Source organism: Gastrolobium bilobum, unplaced genomic scaffold, assembly GCF_033153095.1.
Source record: "Gastrolobium bilobum isolate Gb01-03AN ecotype WA unplaced genomic scaffold, APGP_CSIRO_Gbil_v1 utg4377, whole genome shotgun sequence".
NCBI lineage: Eukaryota > Viridiplantae > Streptophyta > Magnoliopsida > Fabales > Fabaceae > Gastrolobium > Gastrolobium bilobum.
This window is the reverse complement of record NW_026895684.1, coordinates 948,661-976,240: the sequence shown is the minus strand read 5'-3', so window position 1 is coordinate 976,240 and position 27,580 is coordinate 948,661. Positions and strand designations below refer to the sequence as shown.

At 32.4% G+C, this 27,580-nt stretch overlaps 1 protein-coding gene across 6 annotated transcripts; it reads right to left on the bottom strand.

Annotated features, from left to right (window-relative positions):
• Positions 1-2,825: 2,825 nt before the first annotated feature.
• Positions 2,826-8,131, bottom strand: LOC133290650 (uncharacterized). 6 transcript variants are annotated; one of them, XM_061488770.1, is made up of 8 exons: positions 7,874-8,131; positions 7,025-7,078; positions 6,163-6,248; positions 5,063-5,206; positions 4,838-4,946; positions 4,527-4,650; positions 3,790-4,054; positions 2,826-3,099 (listed from the first exon to the last, which is right to left on the bottom strand). In XM_061488770.1, the coding sequence occupies exons 1-8, from the start codon at positions 7,977-7,979 to the stop codon at positions 2,893-2,895; spliced, it is 1,095 nt and encodes a 364-aa protein (XP_061344754.1). In that variant the 5' UTR covers positions 7,980-8,131; the 3' UTR covers positions 2,826-2,892. The 6 variants fall into 6 exon arrangements, with proteins under 6 accessions (XP_061344754.1, XP_061344776.1, XP_061344759.1 ...); XM_061488792.1 differs by lacking the exon at positions 5,063-5,206; XM_061488775.1 differs by lacking the exon at positions 7,025-7,078.
• Between the last annotated feature and the right edge of the window lie 19,449 nt (positions 8,132-27,580).

The following is a 27,580-nucleotide window of genomic DNA, read 5'->3' as shown; positions in this document are numbered from 1 at the left end:
AATATTATATACGACATTAAAAATGGCCAAATCTTTATATATGTTTTAGACTATGCGAGAAAAATAGAACCTTCAAGGAAACAGTGACCAAAATGTCACCGAACAGCAAAAAAATTATCCAAATACTACGCGAACAATACTTTTAATCAGACTGCCACATAAGCATAATTCGTTATGACTGGTAACATATTATGTTCGCCAATGATTTTATGACACGTTGTACACTTTCGCAAGAAAAAACTAACGTGTCATAATTCGCTATCACTGGTAACGAATTTGGTCTGCAATATGGCCACGTGTCATGAAATTATTGACCACGAAATTCGCTACCAGTGATAGCAAATTATAACACGTGACAGTCTGGTAAAAAATACTATTCGCGTGGTATTTGGATAAAATTTTTGGTCGAACGTGACATTTTGATCACAAATCCGCCCTCAAGTGCACTTCAAATCTTCGGTTGATTAACTCCCTTTCCGCTACTTCTGTGTATTCGATACATATTAATATTCTTTCATGTATTATTTTCCTCCAAATACAAAGAACACTCGAAATGATTTTACGACTTCGTCTTTGAAATATCTCGATTGTTTCTAAACTATTTCTAAAAAAAAAATGTTCTTAAAAAAAATTAACAAATCAAATATGATTGAAAATGTTGTTTGGGTTTAGTTTTTAAAAATATTAAAATGATATACTTTTTTTAAAAAAGGGAGGGAAATGGAAACTCTTTTTAAGATGCTATTCATTTTCTTTTCCCATGTGATTTGTTCAAGACCTGCGACAAAGTTGTGATCATTCAATCCTATTAATGGTAACATGGTAACTACGTAGAAGCATAAGTGCTATGCCTTGAAACCTTATCCAATCGATTCAACCAAGTCCCTAGTTGGCTGTGATGATTCAATTTTATTGATTGCTAATATGTTAAAAAAAAATGTGCAATGCCTTCGTCGCACTTCCGCATCTAGATCCTTCTCATACGATGGTACTATTGCCATTGAAGACATTTGAGCAACACCAAGAATTTTGGCAACAAACGATTTACCAAGCGTAGTCTATGCTTATTAAAGATACACCTCAGATGGCACTCATTTCGTTATCGATAATGATTAGGCTATTCAGACCCGATATTATAACTTAGCACTCTGACATTACAAAGTACCGAGCTAAGGAGCAATTGTTATAAACTAATATTATGGACCCAAAACATATGCCAATATCTATAGTCCAAGCATTCCATGGTCTGCGATGAATAACCACTTTTGGTTATTTCAACGATCACCGTTGATTTCCTTGATGCTCTCCATCATTTCCATGATTCTTGGTGACAAATGATTCATATGTAAATGGAGAGTTTTCACCTTTTGCACCTAATCCTAATTGTATACCTCACCCTATTTAATACTAACTTGAGCGATATAGTCTTTATAATTATACCAATATATTCAGTCAATAAAACATGCAACTGAGATTTGTTTATGTTTGGAGGTGAGATTTGTTTCCTTTTAGGGTTGTAGTATGTCAATGTAATAATGATATAATGAGGCAATAATATGAATTAGAGCTCAACAATGGAGTTATAGTGTAAGTCTCGGGCAAATCCCTATGAATTAGTGGATGGTGAAGGGCATAGTAGCTCTGAGTGAGACTGAAATTCAGCAGAGTAATTATAATAGAAAGTATTATGTAGAAGATGACCTTTCAAAGAAGAAAGGTATTTATAAAGAAAGAGAGTCCCTAAACTGAGCCATGCTTAAGCTTAACCATTTTGCCCGTATAAAGTAATGCATCCCCACATAGGAACAGGAGCATAAAAGCGAAAAATCATTTATGGTAGAGGAAAGTACAAAAATTTAGTCCCTACATTGCACCGTTGTAAAACCCAGGCCGACCTGCCGGGTCGACCCGGAATCCGATGAACCGGTCATTGGATCGGTTCGAGTCAAGTATGGAACCGATCATGCATCGATCCGGTCAAACCTGGTCAAAACTCGGACAAAACCGACCAAACCCAGTGACCCGATCTGGTCATGCATTAAAAAAAAAAAACCAAAAAATCAAAATTGTTTCATCTTGTCAGAAAAAAATATAGAACTCATTTTAAATACTTTTGTAATTTTATTTGCTAGTATACTCTTCTACAATGACCTCAAATTTCAGTTTTCAATACTGAAGCAATTTGCGGAATAATAAATTAAGAGAACGTAAAATATGTCATTTTAATGTAGTTGAATTTGAAAAATATATGTTCAATGTCATTGGGAGATATGTTTATGAAAATTCTGAGTTGCAATTTAAAGTGACATAGTAATAGCATGCATTTTTATTTATTTATGCTCCATGTTTTTTGAGCTAATTTATTGTTTAATTCATTTTAGATATGGAGAATATAATTTGTTATAGACCTGAGTAAGGCCCATATCCATAGAAGACCCAAATGATACAAGCCCAAAGGTAAGCACTATAAATAGGATGAAGACCACATGTATGACTGATCTTTTTCAACCCTATTTTTATGCAATCACACAGCGTACACACACATCCCCTTTGGCTACGGCCGTTGCTCAGTGTGTAGTGATTCACTTCCCCCAAGATACCTAATTCATAGATATCTAGAGAGAAAGCACTAGATCCGATATCATTTATCTAACCTTCGGTTAGACCATGGTAGTTAAAATCGAGATTTTACCTAAAATTGGAAGGAGGACAAAAAATCGTAAATAGTAAAATCCTAACATAGAAAAAATCGTAAAATCGTCAAAACGTTTGGAATTTTGATAAAATCGTTTTGATTGAAAAAAAATCGTAGATTTAAATCGGGATTTTAACTATCACCACAACTATACAAATCTCAACTAAAGGAGTTGAGTGGCTCAGAAATTTTATCACCTAATTGCATATCTCCCTGACAAGGACCAGACTACCAAACACGGTGCCAGTGTTACCTCTACGGTCATTCTCCTCAGCAGGTAGATTGACTCCTTCACACTCTAGGAGGCGCAATGTTTTCAGCTGCTGAACATGCTCAGGTGGGAGAGATGGAGGAGACCAATCAGACCCTGTTATTTCTCCAGCGATGTCCTCAACGACATACTCCTGTGATAAGAAGCAAATCAGTATCATATTCAAGAATTCAAGATGATATTTTAATATTTAAGAGCACATTTTAAGTACCCATCAAACATGCAGTCAACTTCACAAATGGGAATATCAACATTAAAAGATACTAGAAATGGAGGAGTGAAGAGAGGTTTGGATAATTTGCAGAAGGTCCATTGGTTTCTGTGTGCCAAATTTACATTACCGTTGCATAATGGAGGCAAAAAGATGCCTCGACCAGTTCATCACTCATTGTTTAGCAAAACAGCAACATAAAAATGCTTCAGGGTACGCCAGTCACTAAAATACATTTAATTTTTCATGAACCATCAGAAAACAATCCTTTCAATTAATACTGCTATAATGCAAGACAGTCTAAATTAGTCAACTAAAGAAGAAGAAAGAAATCAGGGTTAAGTTGATTTGCTATTCCTCCCATGATAATGAATATCTTTGCAAATATCAGTTATCTCGGATTTAAATGCTAAACAAATAGCAAAGCTTCTCATTGCATCTTTAAGCAATTTCAAGATAAGTTCCTACTATAGACCATGCAACGGCTAAATGGCCTGATTGCACATATCAGTAAGGTATTTAGGTTGACTTAGCAGCTGCAGTGCATCAATGATAGACAGTTCATTGCAGTGTAACAAATGCATAAAAGACAAGAAAGTAAAGCAGATGCACCTTTGTTAGCATCCTTTTCGCAAGTATGTGATAATGACGCTGCCAAATCCGTTGTCCGACCATGGTAGCCACTAATACACAGTAAAATATCCCAAACACAGTAAAGAGTCCCAGAAAAATCAAAGCCATTATGAATAAACATGGTAGCCTTCCTTCCTCAGCATCTCCCATGCAACCACCACATTCAGTTGCCATGTTTCCACAACTCTCAAAGCATGCAGTGCAATCCGTCCACATACGACTGTCCGCACAAACTCTGCAATAACTGAAAACAAAAACAAAACCAATCTCAACCAGCTGCTGATGTAACATGCTTCAAATATAAAGTAACAACATACTTTCTGCTATGGGCCCAACTAATGGACCCCCACATCTCTGATTGGACATCCTCGATACCCTATGATCGAACACTTTCTATATTTAGCATGTCCAAGGATGTATAAACAAAGAACTGCATTTATATGTATTTTGAAAATCTGAATTTCATAAGAATTGCATTTGTATGTATTTTGAAAACCTGAATTTCATAAGAATTCCTTCTTAGTGCAAGGAAAGGTCTCCAATATAGTGCAAATTAAATGTCATAAATTACTCTCCAAGCATTGTTTCTGGAACCATAAAATGTATTAACAAAATTCAAAAAGAAAACAAATGATGCTTCATACAGATGCTAAGAGTATAATTATGTGTTTTAACAATGTCAAAGGCTCATCAGTAAATAAAAGCCGAGTTACTACCCATGTTGACAGCAACAAAGACATATTTCACGACAAGGCTGAGCCAAATCATTGCAAATTCTTCCATCATAACAGGTAATGAAGCACCCAGACAGGCCAAGCAACACAAAAAACAACAGAGCTCCTACATTTGACAATACCGAAATGAAATCAGCAACAAAACCAGTATCATCTTATGTATGGATAAAGAAAACTGTCTGTTTTACCCTAAAAAAAAATAAAAAAATCTGTGGACAGAAGATATAAAAAAAAATAGAAAATACTTGGTATAAGCGTTTTGTTGATTACTGCTCAAGTTTAAAGTAGTTTACCACATATGTAGTAAAAGCTCAGCTCACTATCAAAACTCCAAACAAGACGAAGCCAATACTGTTGGTAACCATCTACTAGATAAACCAAATAAGCCAGTGAAGCAATGACCTGCAGACAAACGGAATAAGGTGTTGCCATGTAGAATCAGAACATCTATATGCAATTCAGAAATTACAAATGGATAAGCTTTTACATGGCTAGGAGAATGGAAAAAATTAGCCTACAAGCTGTACAGCCAGGAATATAAACAAAATGTCTCTGGTGACAAAAAACCGAAATTTCAAGGTACGCCATATCCTATAAGCACCATTAACACGCAAATGATATGGAGCCTTGCAGGTAGTGCAGTGAGCAAATGCAAATCCTTCCTGCAGAATATTTAGTAATATAGATTTATTTATTTGGCCAACCACTGTAGAGAGTGCTTTTCAGCACGAAGAAATATTAGCAATAAAATTTGGGAAGCAAGTGCTTGTATATCATACATCCACAGATCGTTGGCGGTATGCTTGTAACTGTACAATATATATGGGTGATTTTCTATCAACAATTATCCACTCACACTTTATTCTCTAAGGGGCACCCTGAACTTTAGAGATCTTTTTCCTAGGGGAAATTAGCTCATATGGTCTACAACCCTATGCTTCTATTTATCATTAGGTAAAGGAAAAATTCATTTAAAAATAAGTATATGGGCACAGTAAATATCATTAAAAAAGTTTCAGTATACCCATTAAATTCAAATGAATACATATCTTATAGAATTCCAAGGACAAGCACACTCAAGACAGCTACCAAGCCAAATATCAAATATGTGTACACGGCAGGAGATCCCAAAAGTGATTTTGCAGAGCAGAGAAAATATGCATTATAAGCCATAAGGAGTAAACTAAACTTATGAACACAAACCACCTAAAATAAATCAAGTAAACACGTAAAACCTTTTTATCATTGACAGTGGGAAGAAACAGAGAGACGACAGGAAAATAATATAAGGGGAAGCATCAACACCATTCCTCTGTAAGTCTGTGTTTAGAATCCTTAAGACTCCTACCCTTTACTTTACAGGATCAAAGATAATGGAGCATGCACATTGCTTAATTGATCCGCAGAACAAAAAGTATAAGGACCACCAAAAACAGCCTTCAGTCAGTGTTACAAATAAAGTTACAAGTTGCCACCCTTAACTAGCAATCATATCCATCACATATTAATCACATAGTTATTACACAATGCTCGCTGGACATGGAATATTTCTTGATATGGCCTATAGTATAACACAATGTTGAAATTCAAAAACTTCAAACGGAGACAGTATCCTTACCTTAACTGCTCGCCAATTATCCAAACACTCTCGATGAACATATTTTGATGTACCTTTACACTTGCAAGGAGCTATGAAATGTCTACCTGAGGGGAATAAAAAATAAATAAATAAATAAAACAGATAGATGGTAATTGATAGAATATATCATGATACATTTAAATGTTAAGCTCAATAATGAAGCTTCCATACATTTACAGCCAGTCAATACAGAACTGCAACAAACAAAACTAAGGATTTAAAGTGGGAACCTATGAAGCACCGACAATTCAAAAACCCTAAAATGTCGTGTCCAACACTTCCCGACACTGACTGACACTCCGACACTCCCCGACAGTCCAACACGCATTATAGAGATTCAAAAAAAGGTTTAAAGGTTGTATTGCGTTGCGTTTTTAGATCCAATTATTAGATTCGTTGCATTACGATTACTATTTTATTGAGTTCAATATAAATATTTGGGATATCTTATATTTCTTTGTAAAATTGATGGGTATTATAAGTTTAACTTCATTTTTTTGTTAAATTATTGAGTATTAAATATAATATACATTACATAAATTAAAAATAATATTTAATATCAAGACGTGTCTTAACGTGTCGAAATCTAACATTTTTTAGAATTAACGTGTCGGAGTGTCGTGACGTATCGTGTCTCGTGTCCCGTGTCAGTATCGATAGTATCGATACTACATAGGTGGGAACTATGAACTAAGAACAGGTACATAATTGCTGAATTGAAATGCTTTAAGCTCGAATTCAAATAAAATGAGGATAAAGTACTTGGACTTAAGTTCTTCAATTGTAGTCAAACAAAATGAAATAAACTGAAGAGTAGAAGTTAAAATCACTAATGATGTACCAAAACACAAATGGTAAGGAATCCGGGCCCTTAGGTCTGGAGTTCGAGCCGAGCCTGGGAATGAAAAAATAAATTTAGGAGAGATACCCTTTTTTTAAAAAAAATTAATATAATTATGTATCACAAAAAATAATAACAAATATGTACATGAATTATTTAGAATAATTTGTTTAATAGAAATTAAAACGAATTATTAAATTAAAAAAGCATGTGCTATATTATAAATATCCCTTGGCAAGTTGGCATATGCATTAATATTTAATACAATAATACACACCCGAACTAAAGTCATAAAATATTCAAAAATTAATTTATGCGTGTACAGAAACAAACGGCAAAGGTTACGCACAGACAGGGCAGACACACATACACAAATCCCGAAAACTCCAACACCACTGTTATATGACGGCGATCTCGGCGGAGAAAGGAAGTCCAGCAGCGGAGGTGAAGCACGAGAAAGGAAGTGATGTGGTAGAGAAAGAGAAGCGTTGGAAGGAAGAGGGTTTTTCATTTTGATTTTAATGTTAAGGGCATCCGAGTAATTTCAAATATTCCCTCCCCCGTACCCCTGCAATGGGAACTTAAATTTTAAGAATAAATAGGATTTTGAAGGGTTTTGAGAAAATTTCAAATTCTTCCCCTCACTTTTTGAAATTCAGAAACTTTTTTAAACTTTAATAAAATTATCCGACAAGGGGTCTAAGCGGACATAGTTCAGAGGATAAACCAATTGAGAACTAAAAAAAAAACACTAATGATGTAGCCCTAACTGAAAATAGATAATGAAAGCCCTAATCTCCAAACGAAAAAAAAAAAAAGTAAAAAGAAAATAGATGAAAACAAAATTACCTTCAGTTTCAAAACATATACGGCACTGAATTAGTTCGGTGGAACCAGCTTCGAGGTCGATCACCGTGATGGGTGAAGGAGGGATTAGAGAAGAATCTAACGCCATTAATTAAACAGAGACAAAGTTAGAAGATAATCAAACAAATGAGAGGTTGAAAAATAACCAAAATTTGTATTCTACGCTCAAATCTCAATTCTCTTTTTCGAGAGAGGAGTTATTTGGTGCGTTTTTATTTTTAATCACGCGAGTAAAGTATTTTAATTTTTTTTTTGGGTCCTTACTAAAAATTATGGGATCCATTTTAATATCCTAGGGTGTGTTTGACAGGAGCTTTTGTAGAGATACCTAAGCAAATGGACGTAGTGTTTTTAGATGTCTATGTTTTTGGTACTAGGTTTTCAAAAATTTAGATAGGAACATAATTTGCCTAGTAATTGCCTTTTGTGTGTAAAAAAAGAAAAGAAAAAACACTGTTAAATAATATTATCTTCTAAGTGGTATTTGTTTGTTTACCCAAAAAATCGAAAAAGGATCCTGAAATAAGAAACCAAAATGACCTCAGGCATTGACCTTTATTATGGTAATTTAAGGGTGGTTGTTGTAATTTTACTTATTTTTCCATCAATATTTTTCTTTCAACCAAACATAAACTTAGAAAATTAAAATCAATTTTCTCGATAATTTTTTGCCTATCAAACAACATTTTTTCACTTTCCTACCAAACTCATTTTTCTACCATTTTCCTAGTAATTATATTTCTCTGGTACAAAAATATTTATCTTCTACCAAACGCCCCCTTAGATAGAGAAAAAGTTGATTTGTGATCACTATGAGAACAATTTAAAATAGACTTAATTAGTCAAAATCGTAATCTCTCTAAAATTCAAAGAAGACGTACATTAGTCGCTAAAAAGGCTAACATGAGTTTATTTTGAATTTCGGAAGGACCACAAGTTGACTTTTTTTTCTAGGAAATTAAATTGGGCTCCGAGATATTTGTTGAGAACCTAAAAGGTACTTCGGGCAGGATATACTTATCATCACAAAAGTTTATCACTCTTACAACTAACCTAATCACCGTTAATTTTTGTCAATCTAACGGTTATAATTTATTGGGTTTATTCTGAATTAATAACTAATTAATAAAAGCAACCAAATAATTTCAATAAATTAAAATTATTAGATTGACAAAAGTCAATAGTAATTAGGTTGTTGTAAGAGCGATGAACTTTTATAGTAGTAAGTATACGCTAAAAAATTAAAATATTAGTTGCTGTTTTGAACCTAACTACGAATATGCTACACTCATTCACGTCCAACTTTAGCGTGACCATTCACGTCTAAGTTAAGCGTGACTCATAAGGCATTCTCTCCTAATTTATGTGTGACTCGTATGTTGTTGACATGTTGCACAAAAAATTAACAGTTTAACTCATAAGCCATAACTCTTTACTCGAGTATCTAAATTAGGTAACTTTTTTTTGTTTTCACATAACTTTACGAGATCTACGCAATGACATCTCATTTGACATATTTCATTTCTCACAAACACAGTTCAAATTTGCAACAATAGTACTATACGAGCGTTTAAACCTAGAAGCCTCTAATTTCTTTCCGAATTAATACCAAACACAGTCTTCTGCATACTTGAACCTCTCTATCCCTATCCTATGGCTGTATTTTTATCACTGTGAATAGAGAGACTTTATCATTTAAGTTGTGGTCTAAAATTAAAGATGGCACAAAGGAGGATTAGTCCATGTATAAATAAGGAAACTTAATGTCATATTAAAATATATATTTTATATCAAGTGTTTAAAAAAAATGGTGTACAAGGTTATTGAATCGCAATACGTATCATGTATTGTTTGGCCGATTTTTCGTATCATTATTCATATCAAATCGTAAGATACAAAAATATAATAAAAAATAATTTAAAAATTTATAACTTTTTTATGACTTTAATCGAACCGTATCGTAAGTTACATCCTTCTATTTTATGACTTTTTTGTTTAAAGCCATTTAAATTATGTATTCCTAAGAGAAAGAAAAAATAAATACATTTAAAAGAAAAATAAAAAAAATGGACTAATGGATTAAGAAAAGAAAATCAAACCCGAAATTGAATCCTGAACTCTGAAGTTTGGAAAAGCCTTTGATACGAAACAATGGCTGGTTCTTTATGGCTGGATTCGTTAGAAGCTTATAGCCTCTGAATGATTTTCAAAAATAAAATCTTTCTTCCTTAGAATATTAATTTAATTGTTTCTTTTATTAATACAGATTTTTCAAATTGATATTTGAGTTTAAATCTCAAATAAAATCTTTAATTATTTTTCCTTATTAATAATACTTTTTTGGATTTTTATAAATTTAAATCACAAACCAAATCTTTATTTATTTTTGATATTAAAATTAGAAAATTTTATTTTTTTAATTTAAATCACAAACTAAATCTTTATTTATTTTTTTATATTAAATCACAGACCCAGAACTTGGAGACTTTCGGGTTTAAATGCTCTTATTATACAATGTTGAAAATTTGAACTGTGTTTATAAGAGATAAAATATGTCAAATGATGTGTCACTGCGTAGATCTCGAAAAGTTTTGTGAAATCAAAAAAAATTACCTGGTTTGGATACCTGAGTCAAAAGTTATGATTTTTTAAAGTTTTATGATTCGTAAGTTAATTTTTTTGTGCCACATGTCAATACCAGACGAGTCACGCTTAAATTAGGTGTGAATGCCTTGTGAGTCACGCCTAACTTAGATGTGAATGGTCATGTATAATTTGGGTGTGAATGAGTGCAATAGATCCGTAAATACTTTCGAAACAGCTATATATTCATAATTATTTATTAAAATAGTAATATTTTAGTTTTTTATACCGGTAAGTATATCCTTCCCAAGGTACTTCTTTACTCTCATTTTTCTTAAAATTGTTTTATAAAGGGTCCTTCTTCTCATGTTTTTGCAAAAAAAAAAATCTTTTTCTCCCACCCATTATAGTTATGTATTATTTAGAGTACATAATTATAATAAGAAAAATAATTTTGTTCTCTCTCCCCATGTTAGTAGACAACTTCAGACAAGAGAAAAAAATGAACTTAAATATTATAACTAAGTACTCCCCAAAGACCTAGCTATAATATGTGGCAGAATAAGTTTTTTTTACACCAACATGAGAAGTAAATTTCCCTTTTATAAAATAGTCATGAAAATTGGGATTTTATGTGTTTTTTAAGTTAAAAGTTAAAATACAAAACAAAAACAATTCGTATTTAATTTATAAATTTAATTCTAAAAATAAAAAATTTGTTATAATTTATAAAATAATTATTTTTACAAAACAAGTCTTATTAAATAATTTTTTGTATCTTTTTCCTAAAAAATAATATATATATATATATATATAAAGGTACAAATAGAAATAAATAATAATCGTTGATTGACGGGAGTCAACGTTTAAGATATAATGGTGATAGGATTTTATTACTACCAAATAATAAATGTCGGACCTATAAGCTCACAAGTCGGCCTATATTATATTTATTTCAAATCAAATAAATAAAATTATCATTTTAATAATTTTAAATAATAAAATAATATTATTTTAGTTAATATTTTGATTGTTGAACGTTTAATAGGCTTAAAAAGACCAACATGCCTAGACCAAGGCTTTTAGTTTATTAAATATAGGTCAGGCCTGACTTATAATTTGAGGCTTACGCAGGTTAACAAGCTAGGCCAAATACAACGTTTATCACACAGGCCTAATCTAGCCCAGCCTATTTACACCCCTAGGTGCGTTTCACTGTGTTCAAATTTTATTTTTATTTATGAGAGTAAAGTATTTTTTTGGGTCCTTGATAAAAATTATAGGGTCCATTTTAATTTGTCACATAAAAAAAGTTGATTTGTGCACACTCTGAAAAATTTAAAATAAACTTAATTAGTTGACATTGTGATATCTCTAAAACTCAAAGAAGACCCACGTTAGTCGCTAAAAGGACTAAATGAGTTTATTTTGAATTTCGGAGGGACCACAAGTCAACTTTCTTTTCCTACAGAATTAAATTGGGCTCCGAGATATTTGTTGAGAACCTAAAAGGTACTTCGGGCAAGATATACTTGTCACTCCAAAAGTTTATCACCCTTACAACAACCTAATCACCGTTAACTTTTGTCAATCTAATGGTTTTAATTTATTGAGTTTATTCTGAATTAATAATTAATTAATAAAAGCAACCAAATAATTTTCAATAAATTATAACCATTGGACTAATGAAAATCAATTGTAGTTAGGATGGTTGTACGAGTGATAAATTTTTATAGTGGCAAGTATATCCTTTTTCCCCAATGTACTTTACTCTCTCTATTTTATTTTTTCTTAAAACTTATTTATAAAGGGTGCTTTTTCTCATGTTTTTGCCTAAAAAATCTTTTCCTATCACCCACTATAATTATGTATTATGTAGAGTACACGATTATAATAAGAAAATTAATTTTTCCTCTCTCCATATTAGCAGACAACTTTAGACAAGAGAAAAAAAAAATAATTTTAATATTATAACTAAGTACTCCTCAAATACATAGTTATAACATGTGGCACGAGAAATTTTTTTCACCATCATGATAAGCAAATTTTCCTTTTATAAAATAGTCATGAAAATGGGGATTTTATGTGTGTTTTTTAAGTTAAGATACAAAATAAAAAAAAAACTCGTATATATTTTCTAAATTTAATTCTTAAAATAAAAAAAATTGTTATAATTTAAAAAAAAAATTACAAAACAAGTCTTATCAAATAATTTTTTGTATCTGTTATGGACCTGACAAAGGTTTATATTCTAGAAGGCCAAAATAGTGCTAACAGCTAAGAGGGAATTAAAGAAACATTCCTTAATCATGCTAATCCTACTACGGCAGCAATGGATCAAACAATTGGACCCCCAATGCTCCTGAGAGACCCAAAAGTCCACTCCTGCCAGGTAACCCATCTATAAATAAGGGGTTAAACCAATAAGGTACACACCCTCTAAACCCTCTCTCTTAGCTTGTCACTGTGCACACACCCCACGCCTTGACTATGTCGTTATATTATTATGCACAGTGATCCGCTTATCTTTAGGGTACCTCTCCTATAGGTACCTGAGGGAGGGCAAACAGATCCTACATTAACATACCAATCTATGATTGGATATATCGATCTATCAGATCGTAACAGTATCTTTTTTCTAAAAACTAAAATATTATTTTTAAAAACAATATTTAAACAAGGCGTTCCACTTCGTCTTTCTTTCTATCTCTTACCTCGTAATTTAATCGTCAGACCGAGAAATCTATATATAAAAAGAAAAACCATTATGTGGTAAGTTTGTTGACATATCATTCTCTTCTTCAATATTCATTTTGTGTTCATACTTGAAACTATTTTAAGATATTTCTTCTTTTAGTAATTTTTTAAATTCGAAATTTATACTTGTTATAGGTGAGAAAAGAGTTAAACATTAATTGGTGGCAAACATCTGTATTAATATCTCATTAAATTTCTAAAATTCGAATTTTAAACTTCGTATAGGTAAAAAAGGAGTTCAACATAATTTGGTGGCAAACAACTGTTTAATATCTCATTACTTTCTGCATGGATAATTATTAAGCCTATTAATAATATCACTACTTTCTGCATCAGAAATTGTTAGGCCTATTAATAATATTTATTACTATGTTTATTGGAATTAATTAATTTTTTAGGTCTACAAACGAACCAAAGATTATTTTAATACAGAATTTAAGTTCAAAAAACCTCCTTAGTTAGTGTATAAATAAGATATGTGTTACTACATATTTTTCTATGGTAATCAGCTTATGTGCATGTAACATCCTCTACTACTGACTAGCATAGAGGATATCACGTTAATTCTTAAGTGAAATTCTAACGCAGCGGATATGAAATATGTCATATGACAAAATATTCATAAAATCTAATTATACAGAATTTAAGTTCACTATTACATCAGAAATACATCATAATCTAAACTGAAAAGAAATATTTTTTTTCTATTAATTTGCTCTACTAAACTCCATATAGTCTTCAAAGTCTTTAGCCATAGTGCTTTATCCTAATCCAAAGCTACATATACTGGTCTGTTTACTCTGGAAAGGTTAGCATACAAACAAACACACGTGAGATAAATCTCAGTAATATTGAGATTTTCGAACTACAACCAATCCAGCCACTTTAGTGGAAAATATCATTGTCGCGGAATAAATTTATAATAAGAAAATAATATCATAAACAATAAATATAAGCCCAACCTTTGTGGGTTTTTCATTTAGTTATACCCAAACTTTTTGTGGGTTCTACCCAAACTTTGTGGGTTGCTGTATACAAACATATATAGGAACGTGTAATCTTTAACTGAAATTACTAATGCTCAATTGTGTGAACGCCCAAACTCTGTGAGTTCTGTATGTGAAAGGTTCTGTATGGCAGAGCTTAAGCCATGATAAGGCAACCCTTACCCTATATCCATTCTGATCCCCTTGTGGGTCAGTAACATCAGAATTATTCAGTAAAATATTATATATTCTGTTACTGTTCGTTTGATACCAAAGGAATCTTTTAGTTCTATAATCTTGTTACTCATCATTCTAATAATCAATATTAATAATTTCATCAAATTCACAAAGTCAAATATAGAAAATAAAGTAGAACAGTAGAAAGAATTCATAAAATAATTTTGGCAGAGTAACGACATATTCACAACTTTTAAAGAAATAACTTTAAAATACCAACTTTAAACATAACATAGATAACAACAGAACCAACATAGCTTTATAAAATATCTAAAATTAACTTTAAAAATAAAGGAGAGAATGAGTTGCTTACTCCCAATATTACTTTCCCTTTTCTTTTTCCTTCTTTCTTCTTCTTCCTTTTTCCCTATCTTCTTCTTTTTTTTTTTCTTCTTCTTCTCTCTTTCCTTCTCTTTCTCTCTCTATCTCCCTCTCCCTCTTCTACTTCTGAAGTTTCTAAATGGGGGGTTATATAGATTTCCAAAAATGAATGTAATCACTACTTTTTATAAAATATAAGGAATGTAATCATTACTTTTTATAAAATATAATGAATCTAATCATTACCTATATAAATATCTAAGGAATCTAATAATTACTTTTATAAATATCTAAGGAATCTTAATCATTGCGTTTATAAAATTCTAAGGAATCTAATTATTACTTTTATAAATATCTAAGATATTTTATCTAAATATCTAAGATATTTTCTATTTTATTTATTTTTTTAAAATAATACAGTGCACATACTTCTCCTATTTCTATCTATTTATCTTCATCATCTTCTCAAGTTATTCTTCCTTAAACTTTCTCATTATTTGTGCGTTTATAGTTTTCTATTTCATGCTTGTTGATCTTCCATGTTCATTGTTTTAAACTTTATTGAGTGAATTATTTATATTATTTCTACATTCTATATTATTAATATAGTATATTGATGCATGAGCAATTCTTTTGAATTAGTCTTTATCCTAAGTCGAAGACACCTTGCTGGACAAAGGAAATCTTCTCATTATGATTTCTTAATTTATAAGATATATTTTGGATAGAAAACAAGCACATTGTTGTTGTTTAAGCTATAGGTCATTCTTCTGTTAACGCTTCATTTTTCTTCAATTTCTTCTATGAAGAAATATCATATTAGCCTTCAAGACACTGATATGATTAATTGTTCTCATATTTAGCTTATCTACTCAAATTTCTCTGTCGACTCATATTTGTTCTTTCTGATTTCTTGATTTGGAAAAATAATTTTTCGATAAAAAAAAAACGCATTTTTTTTAAAGCTAAAGGTCATTCTTCAGTTAAAACTTCATTTTTCTTCAATTTATGCGATGAAGAAATATCATATTAGCCTTCAAGACACTGGTATGATTTATTATTCTTATATTTAGCTTATCTACCTTTTATTCTTTTGTGTTATGAGCTGTTTAAGAACACAATTAATTTGGTTTGTCTCACGATGACATAGAATAGTGAGAGAAGAAAGAGATAAAATAGTGATGAGTTGTCCCCCTTATTTTTGCTTTTTGATTCCACTTAATTGTTTTTTGCTATCCTACAAAGTACATTTCCAAAGCGCACCAAAAAGGACAAACACGCACAACAAAGCAGGAAAAGGACGCTGCGACTTACAACAAAGCAAACAAGGATGTTGGAAGCGTGTGAGTGTTAGAAAATCGTCCTTGGGAAAGAAATGCAGAGGAGACAGCTCAGCTCCAACCCTATCCACCCTAATTCAAAATTCATCGTTTGATCAAAGAAAAGAGATACATTTTCACTCCAACCCTATAAATAGAAGATCAGACGAAGGCATAAAAAGCTTTTGGCATGCAAGTGTAGCGTGGAACAACACCCTTATCCCTTCTCCTCTCCATCAAGTCTCATCACGAGAAAAAAATACTGTATTTCTCCATTTTTCTTACAATGTTGTATTAAGTCACTATTATATTGAGTCTGAGTCTGTAATTTCTTTTCTACCTTTTCACTTTCCTCAGCTTGAATCTCGAGTCTTTGGGATCTCAAGTTGTTAAGATTATGTTTGTATTTTCAGCCATATCTTTGAACATGAGCTAACTTCTTTTTGGAATGGAAAAGTTTTGAAGTTGTTAAACTCTATAATCGAATCTCTTGTATTTAGTTCAATGAGATTTCTGTTGTTGAAGCAAGTTAATATCTTGTATCAACGAAACTTGAATATGATTGAGAAAGAAACTTCATTAGGAAAGGGATTTCAGACAACTGAACAATAACAGAAATGTGAAGAGTGTATAAACACTTTAACTGGTTACCTTAGGAATAAAGGACATCCTCTTTCACTTAAGGTTTTGCCCAGAGTAAACGTTGGGAACAGAGTCGCCATTGGAACATGGTGCTTGGTATATCATTCAGCCCAAGAGTTGAGGAAACAGCAATGAATTGACCTGAACAAATCCTTTGGATGAGATCTTGATCCTAGGTTATAGGAGGTTTAACAATGGATCAGTGTATTCATTCCTTTTTTTTATTTATCTTTCCCTTTATCATATCATTGTGTTGTTCTTGTTAGTGCTTCTTGCCACTACTCATTTTACTTCCTGCACATTTTTATATCACACCACATCATAATCAATATCTTTTTCTATGACTTATTGCCACGCCGTGTAGTAGGTTTCCAACATATAGTAGGTTTCTCCTCGAGTGTAATTGAGAGAAGTGATTATTGGAGTTGGGACAACTAAATTGTACATAAGAGTTTTTTCTTTTTGTTTTTTATCGATAAGTAATAATGGTCTTCTAATCCAACACATAATGGGGGCATTTGCAAAGACTTCTATAGCAAAAAAATGATAATAATTAAACAAATGAGTAGGCAAAGAAAATAAGCATACTTGAGATATTCCTTGACGCGTGTTTATCTAAGACTTAAAGTTTACTGGTCCAGAAGTAACGGATAGGTATATTGTTCAGCTTGGCCTCAATAAAGACATATTGGTCCACAGTTTCTCAGCTCAAGTTATGATAATTAAACAAGTTTGCTAGCCTTCCTATGTAATGTACTTCATCATTGGCCCAATCAAAAGTTATTCCGAGAAGTTCAATTTTTTATTCATCTTGTGTAATTAAAAACGACTTTAACGCAATAGAAAATTTGGTCAAAGCCTACTCTTAAGACAGTTTGGATGGACTTTTTCCCCCTTCAAAAGCTGTTTTTTTTTTTAAAAAAAATACATTTCATTTTTAGTTCATTTGAATATTTGTTTTAAAAAAAAAAACAGAAGTCATAAAAAAAAGTTAAAAGTTTACTTTTTTTCAGAAGCTAAAAATTTTAACTTTTAAAAAAAGCAAAAGTCAAAAATCAAATATTTTTTTTCTAAAACTCAATATTTTTATAAAAATATAAATAGCTTTAGCTTTTGTAAAAAACATTTCTAAAATAAGAAAGAGATAAAAATTATTTTTTTAAAAAGGCGAAACAAACGGACTCTTAGACTCTCTCTCTCTCCAATGATAGTAGTAAGAAAAACTTTCAAATAACAAAAAATATCTTTAGTACTCCGTTGTAGAGAAGATTAATTGGAAAAAAATAATTCAAACTTTATGATTAATGCCTCATAAATACTATTTTTTCTTATTTGTTCATAAAGGAATACCTATTCCCTAACACAAATATATCCTCTCAAATAACGTACAAGATCCACTGTCAGGATTGCATGTGAAAATAAAATCAAAATGATGAAAAATTTATATATATTGATGTTACGCAGTCAAGGAAAGTCTAAACCAATGGATTAAGCAACACCCCATAATAAGTGAATTAAACATATCTTAATCTAAAATTGTAAGGCATAAATTCTCACTTATATATTCCTTACTTAACCCATTCCTAAAATATTTACCAATTGGATCAATTAACAATTTAGTGATAAAACCGAAAGTTTCTTCAGCAATATTAAAAGTATGAAAATAATTAGCAAAAAATAACATGTTGAAATTGGACCGCATCAGACCCATCCAAAAATCAAAGTGGTCCTGAAAATATCAGCACTGGAGGTTAAAGGAGAGGGAAAAGCTAAGTCAAAATTTAGATCATAAATTTTTCCTCTTTTAAATTTAACACTGCCTGCTCAATAATGTAGCATTCTAGTTACGCAATGGTAAACACAGATATCAATTAAAACATGTCCTACATAAGCCTCCTTATGAACTAAATAAAAACATAAACATGAAGTTTAGTACCCCGAAAAAAGAAAAAGAAAAAAAACATCGAAGTTAGAAGCCAAATTCGTACACAATACAAACAGGAGGCTTGACTAAGCTAAATTCACTTCTTCCTTTTCTTAGGGGGCTGCAAGGCTTCCTCGTCTTCATCCTCTTCTTCATCTTCATTCTCTTCTTCTTCAACACCCTCTTCGTCCTCTTCTTCTCCGGCCTCGTCCTCTTCATCATCATCTTCATCATCGTCCTCGTCGTCGTCATCTTGGTCGTCACCATCTTCATCTTCTTCCTCTTCTCCATTCTCTTCAGCTCCACCAGCACCACCTTCAGGAGCCTTCTTTGTACTGTTCTTATTGTTGGAATTGTTGCCATATCCGCCACCATCTTCAGATGACAAGTCCTCTTCGCCCTCCCCGAATCCACCATCTCCATCATCTTCATCTTCACCTTCATCATCATTACCATCTTCTCCCTCCGCATCGAGTTGCTTCTCTTCACTTTGGGATTTTGCGTTGGTTAATAACAGCTCATAGAGACCCTGCAGCCATTTTATCAATGATTTTCATATGCATAATATTACAAGATTATGACAAACTAACTAGGGAGATTTAGAAATGCAAAAAGAAATGTTTAACTTTTTTATTTTTTATTTTAAAAAAATTACATTTAGGTGCATTTCCACGGTAATGATTGAGTTACAAATTATTTTTCAAGAATTATATATTGCCAGTACCACTAAAAGCAAAAATCATAATTCAAAGTTTTCTAAAATTGTAACGAAGCAGCTTAAAGGCCTCAACTTAAAGAACTTTTCTGTATAAAGAATAATGACCGAGTTGCAAATCTATAAATAATAATGTGTAAAAAATTCACTTTTTTTTCTGATATTGAAATTTATGAATAAACCCAATATATTTTTTTCCTCAAAAATTCAAAACTATGTGACTGTATATTTTAAATTATTTAATTAATATATCCTATTAATTCTAACATCTACCGATACTTCAATATATTATTATTTATTGTCTTTATTTCAATTAATGATATGATAATAAATAATTGTGCCAAAATACCAATAAAGTAAAATTTTAAAAAAATAATACACAAGCTTACCAGGAAATAACTATTTAGACTGAAATAAATCTGTTCGAACATAACGTCATCACTCCGCAAACAGGCTAAGGTATGCATTTTTAAGAAGCATTATGTGCGCAATATTATAAAGAATAAACATAAATATAATTTATTAATTATTCATATAAAAGTAGAATATTTAAATATTACTTAATGACATATATGTACTTTTTATGCCCGTCTAAAATTCATATTAAATAACAAAATCCTAAATATTCTTCCTGATTATTATTTTGATATTATGCGCTGCACGAGTTGACTGACACACTTACCAGTTAACACAGTGGACACTACAATTATATCGCTATCTCCTCATCGTATAAGATTCACCCTTTTTTCCTCACCCAAGATGCCAGGAAGGCAGGAGCAGAAAAACGACACGCGTTTAGTGCGACGTGCTTTACGCTCAAAAGGCATATCCAAGCGAATAATCCACTCCACCGATTACGAATCCGCTTCTCCTCACTCTCCTTGACTTTTGACTTTTACTTTCAAAAACGACAAAAAGATATTTTGTATTCTGAACCGGCCCCACGTGGTAAAAAAAAAACCGGAACTTAAACTAATCCCATAACCACAGTTCATATCCCCATCCAGTTCCGCTATAGGGAAATGAAAATGAAAAGCAGACCAAATCTTGAAATTTAAAAATAAAGAAAAAAATTTATAAAAATTATTTACCAATTTGTTTTCTCTTTACTTCCTTTAAGTATGGAAGTAAAAATTAAAAAGTGAAAGGAAAAAAAACAAGAAAACAAGGTGCGTACGTTAGAAGCACCAAACTCAACAGTTCAAAACCATCGGCGCACCGAAGCAAGCCTAGTGCGCCCAAGGTTAGGTTAAGCATAATCTCACATCGGTTACCTAAAAAATCGCACGGCTCAGTGACGCATCCAACACGCGTAATTTAGCATGTAGCATAGGAGCATAACAAAGACAAAAAAAAATTCCCATAATTGATTAGACCGTAAAACTTAATAACAGAAATTGCTTTCAAAAGATAGAGAAAAGGGTTATAGATCTTGTCATGGTTGAGGCCAGTAAAAAGCTTTTAACAAACTCGCTTTTAGCCTTAAAATATAGGTTTGGAGCGATGAAGGCAGAGAGAGACTCACCGGGGCCAAAAGTGTGGCTTTGACGACAGCAGAGACTAGCAAAGTGGTAAGTGCTTCCAAGGCGCACGTCAACGCGCCATAACTGAGCGTAACAGTCACCGAACTGTGATTAGCTTCCATTTCGTACGACAAACAAACAAACGCCTTCTCGAACCAGAAAATGTTATCCTGTAAATAGTAATAAAAAATTATTTTAAAAAAATTAATACCGTATCACCCTCGATAGATCTTCTGCAAAATCATGACAGTCACTGATCTTGTTTACGAAAGTACCATAATTATGACACCGATTATTTTAATTTATTTTAACAAAGGTTTTTTTTTTTTCCCAAACTAAGAGAAAATGTTTTTTAGACGCAAAACAAGGCGAGGACGACAACCTGCGGCAGCATAAGATAACAATTGAAGCTAATGATAAAAGCATATGAAAAAAGGAGCTTGAACTAAAAAGCTCGCCAGAAGTGGAAGAGTTTTAGCCAAAAAAAACTTTGAAACGCAACAAGTTAAACGCATAAACTGAGAAATAGCGAAAGAGAAACGCATAGCATCAACAAAGCAAGGTACAGAAAGAAAACCGAGAATTCTAGAAGAATAAGGTTGAAAGAGCGCACCGGGAAGGAAGATCTGGAGACCGATAACCTGGATCTGAGGGTTTGAAGCTCTAAAACCTCGGAAAACAAGCAGAACAAGCACCGTGCATTTTGGACCGTTGGATCCTGATCGTAGAAACACGGAGCACCAAAATATAGAAATATCAGAGGTCAGTGAGAAAGAGAGAGAAGGAGACACAGATACTGGAGACCGAATGCTCGTAATTTCTCAGCCAAGTATCGGGCAGTTCGGGCAGCGTCTCATAACTGAAAAGATCGTGTTACGGGCTGCCCGATGTGCCAGGTAAGGACAAGTATGGGTTTAGTTAATTTTAAAATGGTTCATTTTTGGGTTCCAATAGGAATAATTTTCGTTTATTACCCGGTCTTAACCGAGAAGTCAAGTTTAAAATCTTTAAACTTTGAAGTCGTTTTTTTTTTAAAAGAAAAAAAATTAGAGGATTCGGCACTCGTGCGAAACGTCTCACGTGTGTAATTGTACTGCTTCTATTCCTGTTATTATATTCCCAACCATGGTTATGTACACCACCCTGATTTAACTAGGATTGACTTACCAAACAGAGTAGGAGAGGTTGTTGAAATGTCAATATACATTAAATTCATAAATTAAAATGGAACTCAACCAAGAATTTTTTTTTTGTTTTGATATTAGATTGTTGGAATTTTTTTAATATTTCTTGTGAACTTCAATCAATTGTTATTTTTAATCTTGTAAAGCATCACTGATTTTGGAGATTCGTTTGTAATTTGACTAGGACATCTAATATTTGATTAATCTATGTTAATATATTTGGTGTTTTATGATTATGTATGACATTTCAGTTTAATTCTTACATTTGGTATCAATTATATATAATTTTCATATTGACATTGTTTTCATTGCAAATTTGCAATCTTCAGCTTATTTTTTATTTTTTTATTTGTTTCGTAATATTTACAGAATCTGTTTCACATGAGCTCACATTGAATGAATTTTCTAAAAAATATGTCTTCCAATATATAATTAAATTGGTTCTTAAGGGCATGTGTAACTTTTTTTTTTAGAGTTTAATTAGTCATATTATCTCATTGTTTTTTCACGATTTTGAATTGTAATACGCTCTTCAAATTTAATATTTTTTAAAAATTTACAAGACATTTTATTTAGTGTTATAAATTTTTTCATGATTTTGAATTGTAATCCACTCTTCAAATTCTAATCCTTAGATGAAGTTATGAAATTGTACTGTGGTGTTAAATTTGGTGTTTCAATGTTTCTATTAATCAATAGAGATGTTTGTAAAAAGAGTGGCTTATTTGCAAAATTAATAGGTAATATTGTTAAAATCGAGATGTTAAGTAAAATTGGAAGGGGATTACAAAATCGTAAAACGTAAAATTGTAAGTAAAAAAATCATAAAAACGTAAAAGCGTTTGCAATATTAGTAAAATTGTTTTGATGAAAAAAATCGTAAAAACATAAAATCATAGTAATAAATTGAGATTTTAACAACAATATTAATAGGCTTTGGGTACATGTGTTCAAATTTTCATTACCACTAAAGTGGAAAGTGATATTTTACGCTTGATTTTGTAAAACGAGACCCTTGAGTGACATGGTTTATTTTTGCCATCGAAAATCTTTCATTATATGGAATGAACATGAAATTAAATCCTTATTCCTCCATACTAAACGTGGGAAGTGTTTGTTGTCATTTCAATTTGTTTATTGTATTTTAGAAAAATTAAAACAATTTAATACCAATAAATTGAGACAAACTACGATTTATTAAACAAATGTTTGTTTAATAAATAAATAAGATTTGAATCTATGCTTTAAATTGAAAAAAAAAAGAAGCAACCACTGGATTGTTTTTGTATAAACTATAAAATAAGATGATAAGAGAAATATGAGAAACTTTATTAAAGGTTAGGGTTAAGGAAACTTTATTAATAGAATATGTTACTTTGTATTAAATTATTTTGAAAATGGATATGTTATGGATATGTATACGTGCGTGTGTTAAATTAATTGACACTTGTATAAGATTAAGATTCTTACAATACTTTTAATTTTTTACAAAAAAATTAAAATAATATTGCAATGTTTACTTTTTTTAATGCTAAAACTAGGATGTGAATTTAAAAATAAAATTAATTATGAAAATTTCAAATAATAATTTGTTATTAATGTTGAAGCGACGATAAACTGTTAGTTTAATTCATCTGTTTAATAAAAATATTGTAGGGACAAATTATTAAACAAGAGTGATAATGAATAAATTTAATAAAAAAAATTTACAACTCCTTGGATGGACTTTTGAAAAACAAATATTTTTTTATATCTTATTTATTTTAGAAGTATTTTTTTTATTAAAAAAAAAGATGCTTTTGAAATTTTTTGCTATTTAGACGTGAGCTTTTAAGAAAAGAAAAAATCAATAAAAAAGTCAAAATTTTACTTTTTTGAAAAATTAAATATTTTTGTTTTTGAAAAAAGGGGAAGCCAAAACCAACTCCAAATCTCTCCTTACCAATTTTACTCATAGGGTGTGTTTGGTACATGTCATCTTGAAATATTGCTAGGTATTTGAAAGTATAAAAGTAGTATGTTCATATTTGATAGAGGTTATTTAAAAATTTGTCTACCTAACCCATTTGCCTAACAATTGAACTTTGTATGCAAAATTGGACCAAAAACATGGTGCTCAAATCCTATTTGGAGGGTGGTATTTGAGTGATAGCTAGCTAAGCGAAAAAGATGAACATAGGAGATATCAAAACTACCATTTGATGACTTCAACATTAGTTCTTATTAGGATTATTTTGTAAAGGGTTATTTTGTAATTTGAGCCTGATTTCTTATCAATATTTTTTCTTCAACTAAATATAGATTCAGGAATTTCATTCAATTTTTTCACTAATATTTTGCCAACCAAACAATTTTTTTTTTTTAACATGGCTGCAGGGATACCTCCTTGCTATATACCTACCGCTAGAGCTGGCAAAATGGGCCGAGCCTGCCCCGCCCGCCCAACGAGGCGGGGCGGGCTGAGTTTTCTAAACCCGCTGCCCGCCAAGCCCGCCCCGGGCTGATTTTTTTTTTAATTTTTATAGTAAAATGTGACGGGCTTGGCGGGCAGAGATATCTAGCTCACCTTCAATGGCGTGGCGGGGCGGGCAGCCCGCTTTGCCACCTCTACCTATCGCACTGACATTTACGATTGACTAAGTCCACTCTCATAGTGTCACCAACCTCGTGTATAGAATGATTGTAGGCATCTTCAACCTCAAACAGTAACAGCTCACTATCATATATCCTCACACGATAAGTGCCAGCCAATTCATCATTTTTCTGCAAAGCTGCCTCAACCTTCTTTGAAATTATCCTTCCTTGTGAGATATCATTTTCAATGGCTTCACGTCTCTTGACGAAATACTCGACGAGTCTACTGAATGTCATCTTGACCAATGCAGTTATCGGCAAATTACGTGCTCCACGAAGCACCTTGTTCACACACTCAGATAGGTTAGTTGTCATATGACCAAACCTACGTCCTGCCTCATCATACGACCTGCACCATTGCTCTTGTGGATGGATCTTCCTTTAACATATCTGGAAAAAAAAATTAACTTTACCATATTCTCAATTAATCTGAATCATTAAATACACAGTAGAATACATACTCATTATAGCCGCACAAATGACATTTGAATCCAACTGTCTATGATCCTATGATAGGCCCTGATTTAGGCATGTGTGACCTTGACCCTATTTACGGACCACCCAATTAGCTCCCTTCTTCGGCTTAATTGCCCTCATATACCAGGGACAACCGTCAGCATGGTTTTTACACTTCATAACAAATCTTGACTCGTCGCTTTTTTCAACTATGGCTGTCTTGCGCCCCTTCATACAATGTATCTTCACAGCATGTTGCATTTCAGGTTTGGAGCCAAATTCTTGTTGCACAAATAATGGATCTCCTAACTTCCAACCTCCATGCAAGTCATCTTCCCCATATAGGTCCTCCAACTCGTCATTAGGGTGCGCCCAATATATGAATAAATAATGTTGGCTTTCATTTCGAAAAGGCTCCACCGCAATCTGAATGAATATCACCACAAATAATAAATTGCCTAAATTTAATAACTTACCACTACTGACTGGGTCAACATGAAGTGGTGACAAGGCTGGGTCAACATGAAGTGGTGACAAGGCTGGGGTGCCCAGACTTACCGCGCTCGTGTCAGCGTCAAAATTTCTGTCAACGTCAGTGTCTGACGAATCACCTTGTGGAATAACACATTCAGGTTCTCCCTCATCTTCGCTGTCCACATAGTCCTCATCTTCATCCTCTTCATCCTCATCCAATGCTACCTGAGGAGGTGCGGAAGATCGCACAACTGTATCTTCTTGACCAGTACAGTGTGCAGTAGTGGTTGCATGCACCGGTAAAGATGAAGACTGACCAGCATCAACTTCAACATATATCTCAATATATTTTAATATTTTTCATCCAACAAACGCATCTGTTACGAACTCCACATCTTCATCATCATTGATATCGGTACCAATGTAGTATATTGTATCAATATCCACTACAGTCTCTAACCTGGCTATCATGCGGTGGATGGATTGTATGCCTTCTAACCCCATTTTTTGGAGAATTCTCTCCTTCAATTCATTGCATGTACTGCCCAGTTTGATTTTCATCGCTTTTGTTTTTCCTTCAAATCGGACACCGTTCGGACCTTCAAAATGCCTTCCATTGTAGTAAATAACTATAGGAACCATGTTTGGACTTGAACTCATCTTTCACACGAAAATTAGGTCTAGGTTTTGGGTTTAGAGCTTGGATCGGATTTTTGAGAACAAAATGGGAGTGTGGATGTGTAATTTCAATGTCCTACAAAGATTAACGCTGAGAAATTGATGACATGAAATCTCGCAACAATGGCCGAAACCCATTCATATTGGGGTTTCTGGACGACATTTACCCGGGTACACCCCTCCATACCTGGGTAAATAATGCAGTCAAATTCCCAGATTCGAAGAACACTACCCGGGTACACCCTTACCTATCCGGGTAGGCAAAAAATTTCAAAAAATACTCAGGTATCAAGGGATGTATCCGTGTAGGTTTGGTGGTCAACGGTCAAATAGGGACAAATTGGTGTTATGTTTTTTTAGGAAGTTAAATTTTTGAAGTCAAATTGATAATTAATTATTAATAAAGGATTATAAGGGTCAAAAAGCCTATTTTTCTTACATATCCTTGATAATCACATTTAGGTGGTGTTTGGTTCAGGGATTTTAAAAAGTTAGCTATGCAAATGAAAGTGGCAAAGTTAGACACCCATGTTTGGTAGACTGATTCTTTCAATTTTCCTATCTATTATATTTGCATAGCCTTCTGCATTTGGTTGTAGAAAGCAAGCATTTGTCACTGTTAGGAAAGACAAGTTGGAGGTGGTTTTTTATACTTAGCCATCTAAACAAAGCTCATGGAAATCCAAATCAGACCATATTACCCTCGTGTAAAGCACAAAGAAAGATTGAATCATTCAAAACTGCAGAAGCTGCAGCAAGAGCTTACGATGAAGCTGCATTGAGATTCAGAGGTAACAGAGCAAACTCAACTGACCAGAAAACGTTACTACAACAATGCGACTGCTCACGATTTTCCTATCGCCATTTCCCAGAATACCAACCTCCATTTTCATGCCCAAGGCAACTGTAGATTCGTGATCTTCTTCCCTTCCCTTTGTATGGAAATATACAATTAAATATTTCAAATTAATAAAACAAATTCTCAAACTTTATACAAAGACATCCAAAAGGCTTTCATTCACTTTCTCTGTTTCTGCATTTATATTCATTTGATAAGAAGAAGAAAGCTTTACTTGTTTGCCCCAGGTGCCTTCTTCCTTAGGGTTAAAAACCTTCCAAAACCGTTGAACAAACCCAGAAAAGAAAAAAAAAACAACAACAACAACCTCAACAAACCCATTGATTTTGTTCTTTTGGGTTTAGGAAGAGGAAAGAAAAGTTTAAACCTTTGAGTGGTGGGAAAAGGAAAAAAAAAG

What these genes read in the sequence shown, in the direction of transcription:
- LOC133290650 (XM_061488770.1), bottom strand. Translation starts at nt 7,979, where the DNA reads ATGGCGTTAGATTCTTCTCTAATCCCTCCTTCACCCATCACGGTGATC. An exon ending in CTTTGTTGCTGTCAACATGG is followed by an intron (nt 4,055 to 4,526) that starts GTAGTAACTCGG and finishes TTTTGTTTTCAG; the next exon opens with TTATTGCAGAGTTTGTGCGG. An exon ending in CGAAAAGGATGCTAACAAAG is followed by an intron (nt 3,100 to 3,789) that starts GTGCATCTGCTT and finishes TTCTTATCACAG; the next exon opens with GAGTATGTCGTTGAGGACAT.